Raw genomic sequence first — 22179 nt, forward strand, 5'->3', positions numbered from 1 at the left:
CTCGGTCCTATATGGATTGGCATTTGCCTGAGATTGCTGCATTTGCATATGTTCTTGTGGTTATTAAAGGTAGCCTGTTTTCTCACACTCGTAAGGCTCAGAACTCGATCTTGTTGTTATTAGATTATTTTGCTCACAAGACATTGACGCAAAAACTCCCTAAACAGCTTAGGTCCACAGTGATCCAATTCAAGAGCAGAACACAAGACAGAACTAAATGTGCAGGTTTTTAGAAATATTCATATATGGCGCGTGACAGAGTAACTATTTTCCCCGTTTCCAAAGATAGACAGATAACTCATGGAACACGAGCTGGGTCGTGTTGTTCAGCATCAGTATTTTGCGGTCTCCCTGGCATACATGACATGTTCCTTTCCAACAAAACTTATTTCAAACAACAAAAGCATAAATGTCATCAGTCCCCCGGGCATCGAGTGACGTCACTGCGGAGGACGGTGTGTGACGTCGGCAGTTCGGCACTGTCATGAACTGAGTAGGAGGGAAGCGGATGCATCATCCAGATGTGGAGCTCCGGGGGGGGGCGGGGTGCAAACAAGGCTCTGTGAATAGACTTAAATCAATAAGGCGCACACTGCAGGATGATTTGATTTGTGAAAATGTCTCCAAATAACAGTGTTGAAAAGGATAGCAGGGATTTGTCACATGGTATGCGGAGGGGAAAGGGCATGGATTGATGTTGCAGAAGCACAGCAGATTACTTTATTAGGCAATGCACAGCTAATAAAGAGTGTGTGGAATAGCTGTAGACTGGACGAGAGAGTGGGGGTGTAGCTTGTGAGCCTATGGTAACGAGCTATGAGGCAGAGAGGGAGAGACGTGGACACTGATGCTGCGCGTTATCTGCTCGCTAAATGAGGGTTGTCTTTTCCAGTTCATGCAGCAGGGCTTCTCCACCCTTCCAGCGAGGAGCTGTAATTTACACGACAACAACGGGGCGTCAGTTGGACCTCCATCATCTGCGCCGGCTCGAACACAGAGCTGCTGCTCCTTCTGCTGCTCCACCACCAAACGCTCAACGCCGAAGCAGGAGAAGACCTCATTACCGTGCCATGTGCAAAACGACATGTATGCGTAATTTCATGTGGTGACAGAGGAGGGGGGAATGGAGCAGTTGTTCACAAATTCCTGCAGACGCACCGACGGGGATACATTGGAGGCTGTCGTATAGAAAGAAGACCCTCGTACGCAGCAGCCAATCCAGCAGATTCGTTTTTATCGCCAGCGAAAAGGGGAACAGTGGTCAGGTGTCGCCGTTCATTTCTACCACAATAATGGGGTAAGTGTGGGTAATATCATCCCATATACTGACTGAGATCTCTTTCTCTCATTTCTATGTACACATTAGCCTCTCAGGGTATTAACTTCTCCACCACGGAGACCGCACCAGGTATTATGATCTGGAACTCAGCTTTAAAATCTATTTATCTGTCTTATATGGCCTCCCAGGAAGCTTTAGGTGAATCCATGTTCGAAATGGCTGTTTAAAGTGTTGTGTCATCTATGTATTGGACAATAAAACAACAAACTGATGATCAAAGAATTACTGTATAATTATCTCTCAAATGAGAAGTGTTTGGTGAAACAGAATAAGAAACAGGCCTACACATTGGGCCCAGCGTACTTGCACATTGCACAAAAATGTTGGTGCATGAGTTCATCATCAAACTTTTTGGATCAAATCGCTGAGTTAATCTGCCACGATTCCTCAAAGTGACACTATACCTGTGGGTCTCATCCAAATGATGCAAAGTTTACTGTCTTTATGATTTGTTAATTCTTTATTTCTGGCACAGAACACGGAGAATGATGCTGGGTTTTCTAGGTGCTCCACAAATACATTATAGACAGTTATGTAACTCTGACAGACTGCACGTGCATTTGCAACATTTGGTCTTAAATTTCGCCAGTCAGAGATAGTTGTTTGAGTAAATGTACATCCTGTTCCATCCTGACGAGTGCAATGTCAGTAGCAGAGGAATGTCAGTAAAGCTACAGAGCTGCTCGAGGCTCCTGTGACAGAAAGCAGCTTTCTGTCTCTATGGCAGCACAGCAACTGCTTTCTTACACATCCATCCCCAACCTCAGGCACCCATAAGTGAATCACCCACAAGCCTCCTAGTGCGCATGCAGCACTTCTCATTTGCATGTCCCCTAACCCTGAGCTCAACGGTCTGTTTCCCCCACCAAGCCTGCCGTTCATTAAAGGCTGTCTCCTGCAGTTGTGATTAATTACTCAGCAGGAGGTTAACAATGTGGCACAGGCATGGTGTGATTTTAAGGCATCAGCCAAAACTCCTGCATTAACTATTTACAATACACTGGAGGCCTCCCAGTCGCCCACTCTGCCTTCCTACAGTGTGGGCAGCACAGCATTCAGCTATGTCCCACTCAGCTTCGCTTCTCCACTGGGCTCTGCCATACTGGTGACTAAGTTACTGTTATGCAACGGACTCAGTGACTCAATTGATCCACAGCGGAATATTTGTCAACTGTGAATCAATACACTGTGCTGCTTACAGTGTGGAATAAAGTCTGAATATGTGCAGGTGCAGATCAGATGAAAGGCTACATAGGTGTAGATCTGTTGTCTGGTTGCCTGTCTGGCATTAATGGCACAGATAGATAGAGTCATATTTCACTTCCGGCCTTGTGGCTCATTCCCAAGCCTGTTTAAACTCTCATGGTAATGGCTCAGAGAACAGTGGACTAGAACTGGAGATGCCTATCAATAATCTCCATGCTTTCACTTCCTTTTGCAAATACAATCAAAGCACAATAGACTCAGACTTTGTCTTTGCTGACTGTGTATGCGTGCAAGCATATCTTGGGCCATCCAACCACCCACAGCAGATGGAGCAACAGGGAGCTGTCTCATTAATGACCTCACTCTACTTTAAATAAGACCTGCTTCAATATCTTTACAGTTGAGTTAATGAAACTCTCTGGCAATGAGGACAACTTCTCAAGAGAGACGTAGTGGAAGAGGCAGGAGGGACAGTGACATCTCAAGAGACTCGCTGTTTGAGTGTAGTTCAGCTTCACTGTCATCTGCAGAGAGAGGTGCAGCTGCAAAGGTAAAGGAGACACACTGAAGTATAAAAATAAAACGCGGCCTTATGAGGTATAAAATGAGGCACGTGCTCAAGCTTTTGCATCCTGCAACTTTAAAGTGGATTCACATCTGGGCATCAAACCCCTGAAACAAAAGAGGAACTACAGGGAACACCTGTTACCATTTTTGGAGTTTCAGATGTGTACCAGTATGTCTGTGATATCTAAACAGGAGTTGTTACACCTGAAAGAACAAGGTTTGTGTTTTATCTAAAACTACTTTTGCACAACTCATTAGTTGAAATTATGACCCAGAAAGGGCATCTATGTGGAACAGTGGCAAGCATTGTCATCTTAAAGAACAATGGTCCTGAGTTTGAACCTGGTTGGCCATTTTGAATGTTTTTGCAGATGTCCAGGGTGTTCCCAATAGTGACCCTAAATCCTATGTCAGCTGGGACAGGCTCCTGACTCAAATTGCCTCAATTTAATGTAGGCTTATAGTCAAAAAAGTTAATGAACATTTCTTCTAATGATTCAGATATGATAATTTGCTTCTCGCTGCCCTGAGGTCCAGGCTGGAGCATAGATGAGATCAAGCCTTTGAAAGTGAAGCCCTCAAATTACGAAATCATCTGCACTTGCATGTTTGGCAAGCTCCAGTACTTCTAGTTTTAAAGTCTTGTCCTGTAACTCATTTTTATTTCTTGACTTTCAATTTCTATTATATCTATTAGTATCTATTTTATTTATTTATTCATTTGAATTGCTTTAAATGGGCTTTATATATAAACTCCTGTCAAAACTCCTAACTGAATATCCTTACGCAGGAAGCAGTTATCCCAAAATGTACTTTTCAGGGCCCTAACACATCTTTCAAGTGTTGAAAACACGTGCAAAATGGTGTTTTTGGTGAAAGATGTCCTCCTTACGTATGGACAGTGTTGCAGTTTTATTGAATCATTTCTCATGGTTATCTTGACCTGCTATACGTGTCTCCATGCCCCACTTTATAAGGGTAAACTGGGAACATATGTATCAATATTTCTGAGCCTTAAGTCACAACACCACTGCCGCAGTACAACCCAGTTTGTCATTCTCCATGACATTCAGTAGTTAACTGGGAAAAATCAATTTTTTAAAATGATTTATCACACTGCTCTGTGTATTCATGAAAGCAAAGGAGTATCTAAAAAAAAACGTCAATCAAATGATTAACAGTAATGATTCAATTGTAAGTAAAAATAACTCTTGAACAACACTCTAGCTATCCATCATCATCATCACCATCATCGTCATCATCATCATCATCCCACAGAAATCAGGAAAGTCACGTCTTTCCCCTAACTTTTCTTCTTGTTGTGTTCGTTACGTTCAGTTTGGAGCCGCACAGCCGCAGCTCACATAATTGCTTGTACCACATTGTGTTGCAGTTTGGAGCTTCCCACTCCTTTCGTCTCCCTTTCCCGAAAGATGGGTGGATTCATCAGCACTCCAGCTTCTCCTACATTCATCACCTCCTCCACATTTTCCTCACCCCTTCCTTCATCTCTCACTTCATCACTCTTCCTCCCTCCATCACTCGATGGTCCTCTCTCTGTTTTAACATTCATGTTCCATCACCTGCCCTTGTGTGACGCGGTGCACTCAGCATGCCAAATACCTCCTCCTCGTCCCCTTTTTCTTTCTCTCCTCCAGACTCTTTCTTTTCCCACTAAAATGACCCCCTCTATTCTAACTTATTCCATTTACTTTAGCTCCTACAGATTTCTTTCATGCACTGATGGACTTAAGATGGCACCAAACGCCTTTCTCTGTAGCATTTTAGTATGTTTTATTTGTTGAAACTGAGTTCACAGCAAAAGAGGGTCTACACATAATGAACTAATCTTTATGCAGTCCCATAACTGCTACCTATATGATACTCCTGGCTCAGACCAGAATCATCAATCATGCGATGCCTTTCATGTTATTCATGTGCCATTTTTGAGGAGGAGAAAATTAAGTGGAAGTTAAATTAGTATTCAGTTTCTATCAAAGCAGCCCATCAATTATTTTTCTGTCTTTTGTGAATGTTCAGTTGTAGGAGTGAGTACTTTTTTTGTCAAATGGTGGGAGTCATTTTTGAACCAAACTCCTTGGCACAGGCATTCATGTAAAAATGGAGAACAAGAACATTGCTGTGTTTGATACACACACACACACACACACACACACACACACACACACACAATCAAGCAACAAGAGCTGCAAGATTTTCCACAGCTATATCAAAATTATGCAATGAAAAACACTCCAGTTGCCAAACGGCTATTGCACAGATCATACGGACAGGCCGTGCTGGCATGATCTGTGCTGGGGGAGAGTTAAAATGACTCAGTACCGCCACTTGCACTGCTGTCAATGATTATGATAATTCGCGCGCAGCAGTCCACAAGCAGCTTTGTGGAGCGGCATTAATCATCCCAGATTCACTCTCTGACTTGCTATACTCGCCATTCCCCATCATTCTCCTTCTCTTCCTCTCTAACATCCCGCACTGTCCCCCTGTCTCCGTGTCTTTTCGTTCTCCACCAGTCTTGGCTAATCACACACAGGAGGGGTGTTGCTGTTGAATTTTAATATTCATTTATACAGCAAGCCTTTGATGTCCCCCCTTCACCCCCACAGTGCAGTGTAAGCACTTCTCTATCTCGTGTTCTGCCAGTACTGCCAGCCCAGAATATCTCCCTCAGCACCCAGCCTTTTGTGTGTGTGTGCGTGTGTATGTGTGTGTACTGACTGTAGATAATACCCAAGAAACCCCAACAATGCCGCAATGTATGAGGGCACTGGAAGAGCAAACTGAGGGTTTGGAGTGGGGGGTTGCTGATTAATGGTTGAAGGTGGGGCAATAATGAAGGGTAAATAGTCGTCAAAAAAAACAAAGCCGGTTCATGTTGTCAACCAACACTAATGGTGATGGACACTGGTTTGTGTCACACAGAGGTCAATAAGGAATGAATCCATCTCAAATTGAGCCACCATGGACTTCCATCATTTTCAGATATAAGCTACTCAGCCACTAATCTGCTTAAAAACACACGCAAATCTAGCTTTAGAGTTCCAACACATTCATGTCAGCACTTACACATGATTTGTTTCTGTGTCTGAGGAAACCGCAGCTCTGTGGGGTGTGTCTACAGTAGTTAACCATGGCCTACTGTCTATATTTAGCCTGAAACCCTCTCCTTCTCCCCCCCGTGTTCCCCTGTGTGACCCCCCACTTCAAGCTGCAGGCATTCCCATATCTGAGCAGAGAGAGACGGAGCCGCAGACAGGGACAGTTTCTGTTGGATAGCTACATGCATTTAGTGTGCTGAGTAAATGTATGAGAAAGAAGTAAAAAGATCAAGGTTTCATTTCAAAACTAAGTTAGTTTGTTCACCATGTAAGACAATGAGTGCACTTAGTAACCTGCAGTGACCTCTCTCTGTAGTTTAGCTATGGAAGGTGGCGAGTTGGTGATTAGGCTGCCAGGGCGGTCTGACTCTCCTGTGGGCAACAGGAGTTTGGGTGCTGGCGGTGGCTTTGGCGAGACGCTCGTGTTACGTCACAAAGAGGTTCACCACTTCTTTTTTGTTCCCTTCAGGGAGCAACCCATCTACAGCACGCGGGCCCACGTCTTCCAGATCGACCCTAACACCAAGAAGAACTGGCTGCCGACTAGCAAGCACGCCGTCACTGTCTCCTACTTCTACGACAGCACGCGCAATGTGTACCGCATTATCAGCCTGGACGGCACCAAGGTGAGCAGTTGAACCAGAGTGTTACGGTACACCTTGCACTATCAGTTTCAACTTGTGCCATCAGGCATGGTCCTATTAAGATATGTTTCAGTGCTATTAAATCATCAAACTTCATCACTGGCTACCAGGAGATTTTAGTGGCTCTGTGAGGTGTGACTGTGATCTACTGTGTGTTAATGCTTTTAATCAGATCTGTGCTGGTAACAAGTGCACAGACACATCATAAAAGAGCTCAGATTTGATGAGCGTCCCAAGACTTAGGGCTCATGTGTGTGTCTGTCCACACTTATTTCTGGGGATATCCTCATTAGAGTTCCCGAGGGACATTCCTACTGAGCATGGTGAGATTGAGGTTGCTTGGCATAACTAAAGGCAGATTAAAGACCAACCCCTCCTGCTCACACATATTATCTATTATTTATGGAGAAAAGAGAGGTGAAGTCCCATTAAAAAAACATGACAGAGAGAGAAGAATGTGAGGCTGAAGACACAACTAGTTAGTGGCAAGAGCGTGGAGAGAAGTGAATAACAGAGTGAAAATGTGGAAGGAATGGTGGATGTGTTTGCTGTCAGTGACCAAAAAGTGTGTGTGGACCATTCGTACAAATGCCAGAAGAAAAACACAAAATTTCAGAAAACATTTCAGAAAAACATCTTTAAAAAAATTCAGGAAAAAACTACAACAAAACCAGAAAACAGAACCTATCAGACACGACATCATTTTTAAAAAGCATGTTCTGTGAAATGTTGTGTTTTCTGTTCTTTAATGTGCTGATTATTTGAAATGTCATAATTTCTTAAATGTTGTTGAGTTCTATCAAATGTGCTTTTTAGTGAACTCTTTTCTGTGGTGTTGTTGTGTGCTGTGGTGGTCTGAAATGCGGTGTGTTGCTGTGTTCTCCGGTTGGACGTGTTTTCTGCAGAAATGTTGTTGACTTTGGTTTGTCCAGTGCTTTTTGAGTTTTGATGGTCAGCTGAGCCAACCTCTAACATCATGGAGCGTGCAACAGATAGCTGATGATGATTATATTGTGTAACAAACACACTGACTGACTACTGCTTTTTCCAAACTCGATTTGGCGATGCCGACATGAATGTCATCTATTACACAACACTGATAATTGATCAGACATTACTTTGTTATGCATTAGTATTATTTAACAAAGGCTGACTTATGTAAGATTTAGAGGTTGCCTTCAGCTCTTCTAAATGAATGATAAAGCTGAGAATGTTCTGTTTATATATTTGTTATTGTGTTTGTGAAAAATCTGTTAGTAAAAAACACCTAATGATTTAAATTATTAGAAACCATACATGAATATTTTTACGTCAACTTTTTTTAAACAGGCTCTTTAATTTTCCAGAGCTTGTACTTCTACTTATGCTGTTACTGATACTTCCCAAGTGTTACTCAGACAGTGTATAAATAGTAAGGTGAAGCTGTTCGATTGGCAGAGATGGTGCTGTTGTGAATATTTACTGGACGGTGCCTGTAGAATTAAAATAAACAAACTGTGTTCGGAAATGAAGAAACATGTCACCCAGGCAAACATGTAGCTCACTGATGTTATTGGATATTGGATATCATTATACCAGCGATTGTGTGAAAGGTCTCGACAAGTATGCTTTGACTCCAGTTGTAAAAGTTTCCATTTAGATTTTTATGTAACTTTTTTCAAGCAAAACTGTAAACCATGGGTACATAATGTTGATTTTTTTTTCTTTACTGTTTATCTTTTGCGTCTTTAAAAAACTAATAAATCTTGGTAAATGTTAATTTGTCCATTTAAACAATTTGAATGTTGTATGTAGAGGCCCATACATTTGATTTATTTCAACACTAAATGCCTTGAGCTTTTTGTCTTGTGATTTTCTGCTCTTTTCACATTATATTACATTTAGCACATTATTTTCAATACTTATATAGTTGTCTCAGTTAACAGGCAAAGTAACTTGATAAATCAAAGTATTACAACTGTTATATATATATATATATATAACATATATGATAGCAATATTATACATTTCTAATTGGAGCCACTCTTCTTATTTGGGGTTACGGTTCAGAGTGCTCTGACTACCACTGGCACTAGTGTTGCTTTCACTTCCCACCTGGAAGGATCTTAGCTTTCATTCTCCACCTTCGGAGGTTTCTCCCACTTTGACGGCGCAGATGTTCCTGTACACTGTTGCCACCTCTTGGGTATGGCGTTCCTTGCAGATCTGCTTGATATGTGCTCGATTCTGAGCCTTTTTAGTGTCTGATGTAGTGATCATTGATTCCACACTATTTTTCACAGCGTAGGATACTCTGAGTACACTATATAGGGTATATAAAATGTCCCTTTACATCCGGGACAGCACTACAAAATGGCGAGCTCACTATGTGCTCCACGATAATAGTGAGCAGTGATTTCAGTACCACAGCGCTATTTGTCCAGGTAAATGCCATTCTGTCTCAGTCTATTAAAAATATCATAAATAAAGACAAATAAAAAGACTGTTTGCTATAAAGAGATTGAAAATCACAACCAAGTAAAAGTGACGGATTCAAACTTTAAATTTGGTTAAATTAATCTTCCAAAACGGTTTACTACTTTTTCTGATAAAACAGGAAGCCCTCACATTTGAGAAGCTTCCATGCTTGACAGTTTTGTTTGATAAATGCCTGTAAAGGTCCACTGTCAAAACCTCCGACTATATTTTCAGTGTCTAACCTGTTCGCCATTGTGAAAACTGGGTGTCCCACAGACATAGTGGCTCAGTTAATGTTTCAGTTATATCTTCACTCTGATTTGCGGTTATGCGAAAGCCAAATACTCAGGTTTGATTATGTTTCTCTTTCCATCTGATGACACATACAGACACACCGCAGTAACAAAGGAAACTTGACACATATTAATTTGGCTGACTCTCTTTTTCAGGCAATAATCAACAGCACCATCAGTCCCAACATGTCGTTCACGAAGACGTCTCAGAAGTTTGGCCAGTGGGCAGACAGTCGAGCGAACACCGTCTACGGACTGGGCTTCTCCACTGAGCATCATCTGTCCAAGGTACCACCTCACCCACCCAAACTTCTACTCACACACACATACACACACACACATAAAAAACATCTACTGTAAACCTTCCCTCATCAATCACTGGGCAGCTTCTCTTTCTGTCCTCTACCCCTCGTCCCTGGGAGAAGATTTAATTTCAGCTCTTCTCTCTTGACTGCATGCGTGGCAGTTCACCTTGATGGGGCATATTTCAGCGTGTGTCTGTGTGTTTATGAAAGTTATGTATGCCGGAGTGCTCACTGGTGACTTGGCGATTTCTCACTTCGGCCGTGTGATTAAGCTCTGTCACGAACATGAGAGGCTCACCGCATCCCAACTGTCAGGACAGCTCACACACACAAATCCTCACCCACACAACCAAACTCAACATTACAGACACGTTTTCTGTGTTAGGAAGTCAAGATAACAAGGCTGCTCGTAACTTAAAAAAACCACGATGGGCATTTTCTGTTTATCACTGTGTACTGGTCATTAACATCATGTTGTCTTGAGGCCTGGACGGTGTTCAATCGTATTTTCTTTTCTCTCCAAGCAACTGCTGTTAATGTGTTGAACTACATTAAACGATTTCCAAACTGTTTTCCATGAGGATAAAATTCAGGAGAATTCTTTGCAGCACAAAGATGGGACTTAATGGTTCCGCTTCAAAGGTGAAACGGGCATCCCATGCATTTCCTGTGTTAGTTTACATTAATTTACCCCAGTTTGTTCATCATAAGAAGCACAACCCTGTGAAAACAGATGCATGATAGTAAGTGTGAGAGAGAATGCTACCCAGGTCATGGCACCAGACTTGGTTTTGGTGCATGATTTCTTATAAGGAACAAAAGTCATGATATTTCAGTCTCAGTAAGAAGTAGAGATGCTGTAAACAGCTTTTTGTTTCTAACTGATCCCCGTTTAGTGGCCAGGTACAAATTGATGTCAAATTCAGATGTCACTGAATCTTACTATGACCTTGAATGAACGTGAATTGGTTCTTAGGACTTCCTTGATCCTTATTCGACTCAAATGAAAATGCTTACAGCACCAAAACAAGGTATTTTTGTTTAAGGTAAATCTATACCATGACCCCAAACTAGGGAGGGCAAAAAAGTCATATCTAAAAATGATCAAAAGGTTTTTCAATTTGTCAGATTATTGTCAAATGGAGAGGACAGGAACTATATAAACAGGAACTTTGTCTGAGGAGTAGAAGAATAGAATAGAATAGAAAAATACTTTATTCATCCCCCAATGGGGGAAATGAATAATGAGTATCAGTGCAGGTTAGCAGACACCTGCCAGACAATTAGAGTTTTTTTTCCTGTGGTTGAAAGTTTTTTAAGTCTTCGATTCACTTCTCAAATAACCACTGGGCCGACACTCCTGAAGCACTTATAGAGAGGAATACTGCATTTAGATCTCCGGAGCAGAACCATTATGTGGCACTGAAGTGAAATGATATTAAGTTACTTTTTGCAACTCCACTAATGGCGGACACAAGACCGGCTCCAGCGGAGTCGTCAATTTGATTTCCTCACCACTCAGCCCTCTGCAGTGCTGTATACTAAATTACTCTGTAAAACTGTGGAGGCAGTGTGAATGATGAACCCCACCCTAAAGGGACATCAGGGATGTGTGCTTGGGAGTGTTTATATTTGCTCGAAGCCCCCAAGCCGAGCTCAGCTTACCACTTCGGGCTGTCTCGATGTATTTATGCTGTTGACTAAAATAACCCCGGAGATCAACTTCAGGCACAGAAAATTTCTGATTATAGGAAGGCACAATGGCACCGTCAGCTCACTCTGTGTGTGTGTGTGTGTGTGTGTGTGTGTGTGTGTGTGTGTGTGTGTGTGTGTGTGTGTGTGTGTGTGTGTGTGTGTGTGTGTGTGTGCGTGTGTGTGTGTGTGTTGTGGGGGGTGGCTGTATAATTACAGTGTAAAGGTTACCAGCGGACACCTAATTTGGTTGTGAGGAGTTCCGGGTAACTATTATCTAAGTCCAGCTGCCAGGTTGTTATTGGCAACAGCTTCTCCCTATCCTTCAAAGCTAACCATACTGACCCCCCTCCTCCTCTCGTCTCTCACAGATGGTTTTACTGAGCAGATTAAACCTCACTACTGTAGGATTTACAGTCCGCACTGTTTGTTGCCTTCTCTGTCCAGTTTGCGGAGAAGTTTGCTGAGTACAAAGAAGCAGCACGGCTCGCCAAGGAGAAGAGTCAGGAGAAGATGGAGGCCACGTCTCCTTCTCAGGTAGGCTCGCCACACACTTCCAACTGCAGCATTGCCACTAATACTTACAACTGTTTTGTGGACAGCTGATGAAGAGGGCAGGAAAAACAACATGGAAAACAAATGTCTCACAAAATGATGATGTCTCAAAAATGACCACATCCAAATGACTCTAGCCTTTTATTGTTGTTACATGAGCATAAAAACATCACTCTGTTCACACCGTTACACGCCAAGATGCAGAAACTTTCCCTTTTTCTAAGAAAATAATGAAGCGCAGGGAGCTTTTGTGAAGCCTCAAATATACTGCAGTCCATACTTGAACTATTAAAGCTGCACTTGACATGAGCTGCAATGCGAAAGGACTTTCCCATGGAAAGATGTCCTCTAATGAAGCCAAACGGACAGCCTTGTTCTCACCAGGAGCTGAGAGCTGCATGTGCACCGGCCACAACAGTGTGATAAAAGTGTAGACAGGCTGTAACTGTGAAGGCTGCAGCCTGACTGATACCAGCGCGCAGTGGTCTGTTTAAGCTGTCTGCTCTGTTCCATCACTGATGGTCAGGGTTTCACCCACATGCCAGCTGGCTTTCTTTCTAACCTCCAGATCCTCTGATTTCTCTCCCCTTAATGAAGTGAAAAGGATGATTCCACTAAAATAAAGTGAGAAGACACAGAGCTAAATGCTACACGCTGGTCCCAATAGGCTAAGTCCCAGTGGAAATGCATCACGAGGAGATAACTAATAACTAATATACTAATGAATGTAGGAGCGCAGAATGTAAATCCAGCCATAATCTTCCTATTATCTTTCTCTTCATTCCTACCCATTAAAGACATACAAGCAGTGTCATTGTGTGACTGTATTGTGCTCAAACCCAGCGTCTTAATAGCTTTGTTTTATGTGAGTGCAGCAGCTAAACGATTTGTCTCTCGAATAAATTCTGCAGTTTGTATGGGACATAAAGATAAGAATTAATCTGTACTTGTATGATTTCCCACTGCCGAAGCAAGCTAGTTTAATGACCTATGGGAATGTAGAATTGCTCACTTCATGCGAACGTACAAATCTGTAACAGAACAGCCGTTTGAGCTTTGTCATTGTAAGACATTCTGCACATCTACCACTTCAAAACACACACACCTCTATCATTTACCATGTCTCAGCTCTTAAATGGAAAATAAGTATTTAACCTTTAAGAACATTATTCATGAGATTCTTGTTTTTTTTTTGTTTTTTTTTAAATGTATCTAATAATAAGAGGCCAGTTGGTTCACACAGGTTAATTATTATATCTTGGTAACATACATATTGACTGATAGAAGTATTATATAATTTAGTTAAGTTGATTTAGTAATTATTTTGATATCTGTTATGGTTGAAAGGCTGAAACAATTGAATAAACAATAAATTGACACAAAATTTAAATGGTTGTTTATTTGTTTGACAAAACAATACATGAGACATCTGGAGGACACAATCAGTTTAGATGTTTATTAATAAATCAGTAAGTGAAAAATGTTTCTGCTTTTGGCGGATAAGAAACTTTGCCACACCTCATCTGAACTATGTTGTTTTTTTTTCTATCAGTGATTTGGGGAGATTCATTATGGTTGTTTGCAAAAAAAAAAAGGGTGTCACAGATTCCTTATTTTGATAAATTATTGAGTTTTCTGTCTCATCTAACGGTGCTTACAAGCTTCAAGGAAAAAACAAACACACCAAACCACAGCGTTTTATTATTTATGTCTGTTTAACCTGTGGGCTTGACAGTAAGACTGTAAACCTTTTCTTCACATGTAGGAGTCTCCAGCGGGTGAGCTCTCATCACCTCTGACCCCCCTGACTCCGCCCATGGAAAGTATCAACGGCACAGATGAAATCTGCGACACAACTCCCAACTCTGACACCCGTCCAGAGCCAACACAGAACGCCCTGGCCTTCGCACACAGGTACATTCCTCAGTTCAGATGTTGTTCTGACTACTTTCACTTTCCATATCTCACGCAAGCAATTTTGAAATAAAATTCTATCAACTTTTGTCTGTTGTTTGTCTGCGGTGCACACGTATTGGCTGCACCACTTCTCTTTCTATCTTTTTGTCCACGTCCACCTATATGTACCGTGCATGTCAGCATGGTAGTGAACTTCCTCTATTCACCGCTGCTCTCTCGTGTTTTTCCTCTCTAGGGAGCAGCTTAAGACTTGTCGAGTCTGCTCTTTCTGATAGGAATGTCAGTGCAAGTCCAGAGTACTGCGACACCATGACTACATAAAACCAGAAAAATTTTCAGGCGCAAAGTTTTACAAAAGTAAGAGCACGGTTGCAGGTCAGCAACAAGGAGAGTGTTTTCAAAAACTGGATGCACTGCCAGTTTATTAACTAGTCAAAAAAAGGAAAAATAAGCACAGTGAAACTCCACTGAGGAGGAATGCAATGATATGGGCACACAAGACTTTTTTTTTTTCTTCTCTGGAATCACTTCACGTGGACCAGCATAATTTGTTAATTATGCTTCTCAGGACTGATGACCTATTCAAGTTATTCATTTTGTTTAATCTGAGCATGCTCTGTGAGGGACCTCACACATTTCTAGGTATATTTATGTCTACTGCAATGCAATAATATAAATGCAAATTCAAATCTCTTCTCTGAGTAGGTGTTGCACCGCTAGGGTGGCATGCATTCCTCTTTACTTTATAAGCAGGCTGAATATTGAAATGTACAGTTCATGTTCCTTGTAATTTTTAAATTGGTTCATATATAGCACTCTGTGCACGTTAGGGGTTAAAGAGCCGTACAATTGATTTTTTCTGTGCATACTGGCTTTCTGAAAAGGTGAAGTTGTGAGGTTGATTGCCACAAAGGGTGTCGCTGAAGCGTTTATATAAGACTTATGTAACACAATGTGAGTAGTGGGAGGCATGGCGAGAGTAAGCAGACACACTGTGTGTCAGTGTGTGTGTGTGTGTCAGAGAGGGATGTGCATTGTATAAAGTCTATACATGAGTCACTGATACCTAAACATCCACCAGCAGAACAGTCTCACTGCAGTGAATAAACTGAACAGAGGGGAATGGGCAATCCGCTTATGAGCGAAGTGTTCTTTGGTAGTTGATTGTACACTCAAGATTTTTTTTTTATTTGTAAAATGTAATTTGTGCCTCTTTTGTTATTATTTCTGGCTGCGATTCATTTTGATTAAAGATGTCAATCCATGGCTTAATGTATTATCATTATTTTACTGGTGTCTGGGTGGAAAAGCTTCATCTTTTTGTTTTCTTTTCTGTTTAAGCGCACAAATGCAGAGATCTCTCGATGCATTTAGTTGTTTTATGGAAGTAAAGTCTGTGGAGTATATGCTTAGAAACCCCCCATACCGCTACATGATGAATTCTGTAGTGCTGCACAGATTTGTGCAGTTAGAGTGAAATGTAGAGAGGACACCCACTGCCTGCTGCAGCCCTGCTGCTGATGTTTCTATTAGTGCTGCATGCGTGGGAGATGGGGTCAACTCTTGGCATTCACAATGGCAAGTGTGGATGTAACAAGCACACCTCACTCTCAAAATTTTTAGCGGCATATGCAGCAAGAGTAGATGCAACGACCATCCAGATATTTACCACACAACCCTCTCTTTTTGTTTCTTCTGCTCTATGACTCACACTTCTTTGGTGTAATTATTTGGTTCTTCTGCGTACATCCTCTCACATGTATCAACTTTGTGTTTTAAATGTGTCTCTAAAGTTAAAATGTATTTTTTTCGAACTATATGTTTAACAGTATAAGCATGTGGTTAATAGCCAAAAGTAAAGAATAAAATGCTTGTCGTGTATTTTGATTGTGTATGTGTGTTTTATGAGGATTCAGACTCACATGTAGACAGACAGCAAACACCTGTGTGGGTAAGTGTTTGCTGCCTTTTTGCAACATTCCTCCACAACGGTTTTGGTGTGTCTCTCCGCCATGTGTCTTGAATTAGATGACGGCTCGTCCCCACTGAGTGTATACCACACTGCAGCTCAGCAGGGTTGTGTAGGCAGGTATGTGTGGGCAGAGGACTGATGAGGAGAGAGGAGGATGAAAGGCACCATGGCTGTGAGTGAGTTTCATATGTCAGGATGTAGGAGTGTTTGGCAGGTCTTCACTGGACTCGTTTTGAATGGTTTTCTGAATATTGTAAGACCTCTAGTTGGGACTGCCAGAGTTGTACGTGAATGATCCTCTGGTGTTGGAGGATGTAGGCGTCAGTCTGTGGGTTTGTCGTAGGTTTGTGTGAAAGGAGATAGTGGCTAAGTCTCCTTCGTTCCTCCGGTGCTACCATGGCAACTGCTGTGCCTTCTTAGTTCACGAAGGGCTGCGTGAGGGAGAAGAACCTACCTGACAGTGAACAGCGGTCAGGACACACAGGATGCAAAAGAGCGCTGCAGGAAAAACCAGTGTGTGTCGCACAAGTTCACACCTTGTGTCTGATGTTTTTATTGAGCATAGGAGGAAAATTACACTTGACATTTTGAAAGAGTAAAACACAAAACTGAATATTAATGCTTTATTCAACACTTGTGACGTATTGGCAGAATATACAGGTTATGTTCCAACAACAAAAGCATTCAGACTTTAAGCCACACAAAAAAAAATACACAGTTTGATTAAAATAAATATTTAAGAAATATAGACAAAATTAATCTGAGACTGCTGGAAATCTGGCCCAAAAATATCATGACAAGTACATACAAAACACATAAAAGTTATCTCATATTGCAAATACATTATAATTATAAGAAGGTGAAGAGCAGAGCAAAAACAGCCGTATTATTTAATTTCTCAAACTATGTAACACTATACAACAGATTCTAGTTCAATAAAATCCCCTCAGTAACACGTATGCTGTTTTACTGACCATATCATTTTCATTTTGAGTAGTTCAGTGACACAGCAGCGGCTAACTTACCCACCATGTGTCCTTATCTCTCCTCTGCTGTCCTCAGCCAGAATTGTGCTCAGGTGCCCCCCTGAAACCTCTCAGCCAGACCCATTTAATGAAGAAGAACACCGGTGTCAAACCATCTTGCACTCTTCTCTTTCTTCTTCTTCTCCCTCCGTTGCTCTCCCTTGCTCTGTCTCCATCTTCACATCTTGATGCCTCGCCTGCACTCTAGCTCTCCGAGCTGCTGTGTGGGGTTTATACATTGCCTTGGTGGCAGCACTGCTCTGTCCATATGAGTACTCGTGTGTGTGTGTGTGTGTGTGGTTGTGTGTCAGCTGATATGTGCATGTGTAGGATGAAGTGTCGTCTCCATCCTATGCGTCACACAAGCAGACACACTTGCACTCTCAGAGGGGGTGGCTGTTGTGTAAGAAGTGAAGGCTCCGTGGGAGTCCAGTGTGAATTGTATCTGGGCTTTCTCTCTTTTACACCTCGCGGAGTGGGCGTTATGGCATAGAGGAGGGCTGCTGCAGTGTGTGAGGAAATACAGCAGGTTACAGTATGTGGGAGTTTGAGCTCCTTTTCAAAGATACTTGATTCAGTGCTGGTACTCCCAAAAGTCTAGGTCTCATGCATTCTCCCGCCAAAAACAGGCTTATCCGAGAGACAGGTAGTCTCTCAAAATAAGGGTGGATCTGAAATGATAACATCCAGTGCACATGTGGAGGGGCACGGTGGAAACACTTTCCCTCCAGAAAGTTGTATTTATTCACGTAAAAGCTGTATATCTACTCAACTGGATATACAGTACATATATAAAATTACAAATGTTAAAGCACATCACTACTATTATTTAAAATGGTTGTCTGTTTGCCCTGTAATGGACTGGCAACCCAATGACTGCTGGGATAGACTCCAGCCCCCCGCAAACCTGAATTGGATAAAGCAGATAAAGAAAACTGATGGATGGTTTTCAGTTTTACTTTACTTGACAACAAAGGAAGATTTATTTTAACACAACACTATAATATTAACAGAAAACTAATATATATTAGCTATTTAAAATGTTTGAATTGTCAAAAAAAAAACTGAACACATTCAAAAATCATAAGCCCCACGACAACAATCATGAGTATAATTATTATATCTCGTCAGTGAGGTGAGTGAAGTCGAGCTAGTTTATTCATGTAAGCACATTTAGATACAACTAACATTAAACTGAAGAGCCATACAAAAGAGAAAGATGAAAAGATTAAAAAAAAAATAGAAACCGTATAAAAGATACAAAAAAAAATCATTCAAGTTCCCAATTATTCAGTTATTCAAGACTTCTGCACTGGACTTCTGCACTGGACTTCTGAAGGGAGTCTTTTAGCATCTGAGCAATTTTTGAATAAATGGCATCTAAACTTTTGCACTTATCAATTCAGTTGTAAGCACTGCAAATCTACACTTGTATTTTATTTAGTCAAAATGACCTGTGAAAAGTTATGTTACAAATAAACAGTTTTTATCACCAGGTGGTCCTTTTTTGGCATACTTAACTGGGCTGTTTTGCTTTAATGAGGAAACAAATTAACACAAAGCAACGATTGAATAAATGGGAACATGAACGACTGGCTGCTTCAAAATAACGTAAAGCTCTGAAATTGTCATTTGCGTAGAAAAACAAAAACAGGTCACACCTATATTTAAAAGACTTACACAAAAAAAAAATCAGCTGCAGATATGCTTCTGTTAAGTCTATTTACAGCTTCCATCCCTAAAAATGTCGGCAAACTGACAGCATGTACTGTATATTTCTGTGCTCTGCAGCCCGGCCATGACAAAACACTGGGAAGCTGAGCTGGAGGCACTAAAAGGGAACAATGCCAAGCTAACGGCAGCTCTGCTGGAATCCACTGCCAACGTCAAACAGTGGAAACAGCAACTGGCTGCCTACCAGGAGGAGGCAGAGAGATTACACAAACGGGTGAGCAAAGTGAACACAGGAGGGCTTGTTTGTTTTCATGTGATTAAATCATACTGATCAAACGGGAGCACTCATTTGGAAGGGACATTGTGATGTCATGATAAGAGGACGGGAGGGAAAAAAAGAAAAAGAAAACAGAGGTAAGATGGGAGAGTAAGGAAAAAGCAGGTTGGGAATGAGACTGGGATCCGATGGTTTCCCGGTCAGAATCAAGATGCCCTTCTTCTCTTGCAGGTGACGGAGCTTGAGTGCCAAAGCAACCAAACCCCAGTGATCAAATCCCAGAAGACTGAACTCAACCAAACCATAGAGGAGCTAGAGAATACACTACGGGACAAAGAAGAGGTGTGTTGTGTGCGCACCTGTGTGTGAGAGAGTAAGGGAATAACTTTTCTGGAGATGTAGTGGCTCACACACCCCACGTTTATGTTGAATCCTTTTCTATTCCCTCTAGGAAATGGAAAAGTTAAAAGAGGAACTGGAAAACATGAACGACCTGATGGAGCAGAAAGACACTCTTACTGAGAAGCTTGAGGTGAGCCGCATGCCCCCTGAAAGAACAGTGGCAGCCCAAACTGTGCCGTCGGCTCGCTGACAGCTTTATCTCACTGTCTGCAGGAGACGGAGCTGCGCAGCCGGGTGCTCGAGGAGCAGCTGGCGGGAGCCGAACAGCGGCTAGAGGAGAACCAGGAAGAGCAGGAGAATTTTAGAAAGAGCCTGCGGACACTGCTGGAGCTTCTCGACGGCAAGATCTTTGAGCTGACGGAGCTCAGAGACACCTTGGCTCGGCTCATAGAGGAGGCCAGCTAGAGACGGAGGTTCCCAATCTTCACAGACAGAGCCATAGGATAATTCACTCACAGCCCCAACTGCACCCACTGCGACCTCACCCACCATGCCTCCCTTTCTCATACACCCCTCACACACATCAAACTGAGACACTGCACTGCCCACATACACAATGCGCTCACAAAGGGCAGCTGATTCCCTGTTTTTACCTTGCAGGCATTGAGTTCCTTTTAACCGCAAGCACTCCTGTAGTTCAAGATGACGCAGGGACTACCTCAGCTTGCCCTCTGATTGGCTGGTGTGGTCATAACCTTAGCTGAACCGATTGCTCCGATTGTAGAGATACCTGTTGTGGCACTGTACAACTGGCCCCCCCCAACACACACCCACACACAAACACACACACCCATACACTTGAGAACTGTGCCTCAGTGCCATCTGCTGTTGAACCGGGAGCGCTGCACTCAGCTTGCGGCATCTCTCTCTCTCATGGACACGCGCACACTCACACACACGCACACACTTTCCTTCCTCTCTAAATTGCCCCTCCAGGGGGAATGTTGAAAGTCATGTGGAAATAATTGCTGTTAAGACTCAGAGAACTGCGCCAAAGCTGCCAAATCCAACGAAAATATTGTCCTCTAACTAGCAGATGCTTTGATCCAAAGTGACTTACTGTACAGAAGAAGATTTGTACAGAGGAACCCATGTTTGAGCTCGGGCTGCCAGAAGAGTGTAACTGGGAACAGAGAATTGCTGGACGTCTCTCAAAAACCACTCAGTTTTACCGTTTGGCCTGCAGTGGAATCACTGCTCGTCCCCAGCCTGGATTCACAGGGCAAGTGCAAATGAGGAACTTCGGTCCATTAAAAATCCTACATGATAGATGAGTGTTGAATCTTCCAGAGTCATTTTTCACTCCACGCCACCGAGAAATATTAGTGCTCCATTCGAAGTGAGAATTCCTGTATCCAGACTGCTTCCACCATCACAGACAACTTGACCTGTCTTCCTGCCAAACTCATTGTGGCGTGTGTCTGAATATGGCCTGATGTGTGGCTTCACGGCACACATTAGAAGGCACATTTGCGTATAACACGTGTTTGTGCTGTGAAAGAGAAGACCTTGTTTTTGGACAACGAGGTCCAAACACACACACACACACGCACACACACACTCACATTGAGCATTACCAGACAGGCTTTATACGACACCTTTGTCTAACTCTTATCAGGTACTCTACTCAGTGGACTCATGCAGATAGTTGAAACGCAGTTAAGCTAATACCCCTGTCCAACAGAAAGTGTACTACTGTTGACCGCAAAACTGTGTGGCAGCCCTGTGTGGTCGAAGTAGTGCATCCCGATGGGCTCACAGAGTGTCATTTTCATGTTCGGAAATCTCCACCCTCAGTGAAGCTGGCCACAGATTGTCACTCCTCACAGATGAATACAGAACTGTACTCAGTTTGTATTATTTTTTCTTTTTTACACAGTCTATATAATAGTGACAATATAATTATAGAACTGTATAAGACAACTTTCTACTCATGCAGACATTGTAAATGAACGGACGGATGAATCAGATGCAGTAACACCCTGCAGTGGCTTATTGTTGTGTATTAACCCACCAGTATCTTATCTGTAGGTAAACACTGAGAGCCTCCTCTGTATAGTTAAAAAGGCCTAACAACACTATGTAAACGCATAGTGTTATTCATTTTGTACCAAAATGTACTCTTACTGTATAAAGCAGCTCTTATGCCGGCAAATTCTTCAACTCTCTAAATTTCTAAGAAGCTGTATCTTCACGAGCTGCTGCTGATCTTATATTTCGACCTGGAGCACCCTGTTTGCACTATGTCATTACACTGTTGTAACTCCATTATATTTCAACAAATTTGCATTTAGTATTAGCACATCATAATTATGTACTTAAATTACTTTCTGTAGTTAGTTACACAGGTTAATACACCGGAATAAGACTCATGTAAAGGGGAATGTTGCTTATTTTTTTTCTGTCCGGTGTAACTTTGACAGTCGAGTGACAGAGATGGAATTCCTTAATATTAATGCTATTGTTAATGAATGCCTTTGTACAGTAGTGGATAAGAAGCTTTTCATTCTCCTGTTTTGTAACTTATGGTACTTCAATGTAGGTATTATTATTGTATTTAGAGGTATGAGAAGACTGGCAATATTTTTGACTATTTAAAGTAATTTTGAACTCATGACATTAAAGAGGTACCTCAGGCTAACGATGTTTGTACATTGGTGAAATTTGTGTGTTGGCAGGTGAATGGATTTTGAAAATGTTGGTGAAAGATGGTCAGGAGACACACCTGTTGG

General features: G+C 42.1%; 1 protein-coding gene across 3 annotated transcripts; it reads left to right on the top strand.

Moving 5' to 3' along the window:
- The first annotated feature begins 728 nt into the window (after positions 1–728).
- On the top strand, positions 729–22088 carry homer1b (homer scaffold protein 1b). 3 transcript variants are annotated; one of them, XM_075468102.1, is made up of 9 exons: positions 737–1297; positions 6704–6860; positions 9785–9916; positions 12073–12162; positions 13946–14094; positions 18886–19042; positions 19277–19387; positions 19497–19577; positions 19661–22088. In XM_075468102.1, the coding sequence occupies exons 1-9, from the start codon at positions 1293–1295 to the stop codon at positions 19850–19852; spliced, it is 1074 nt and encodes a 357-aa protein (XP_075324217.1). In that variant the 5' UTR covers positions 737–1292; the 3' UTR covers positions 19853–22088. The 3 variants fall into 3 exon arrangements, with proteins under 3 accessions (XP_075324218.1, XP_075324217.1, XP_075324216.1); XM_075468101.1 differs by lacking the exon at positions 737–1297 and having other exon boundaries at positions 6378–6860; XM_075468103.1 differs by lacking the exons at positions 18886–19042; positions 19277–19387; positions 19497–19577; positions 19661–22088 and adding an exon at positions 14333–17843 and having other exon boundaries at positions 729–1297.
- The last annotated feature ends 91 nt before the right edge of the window (positions 22089–22179 follow it).

This window comes from Odontesthes bonariensis, chromosome 6 (genome assembly GCF_027942865.1).
Source record: "Odontesthes bonariensis isolate fOdoBon6 chromosome 6, fOdoBon6.hap1, whole genome shotgun sequence".
In the NCBI taxonomy this organism is placed as follows: Eukaryota; Metazoa; Chordata; class Actinopteri; order Atheriniformes; family Atherinopsidae; genus Odontesthes; species Odontesthes bonariensis.

Excerpts from the sequence above, each read along its gene's own strand:
- homer1b (XM_075468101.1), top strand. The coding sequence starts at position 6,558 with ATGGAAGGTGGCGAGTTGGTGATTAGGCTGCCAGGGCGGTCTGACTCT. Across the intron at positions 6,861-9,784 it reads TCAGCCTGGACGGCACCAAG|GCAATAATCAACAGCACCAT; the intron begins GTGAGCAGTTGA and ends TCTCTTTTTCAG. Across the intron at positions 12,163-13,945 it reads AGGCCACGTCTCCTTCTCAG|GAGTCTCCAGCGGGTGAGCT; the intron begins GTAGGCTCGCCA and ends CTTCACATGTAG.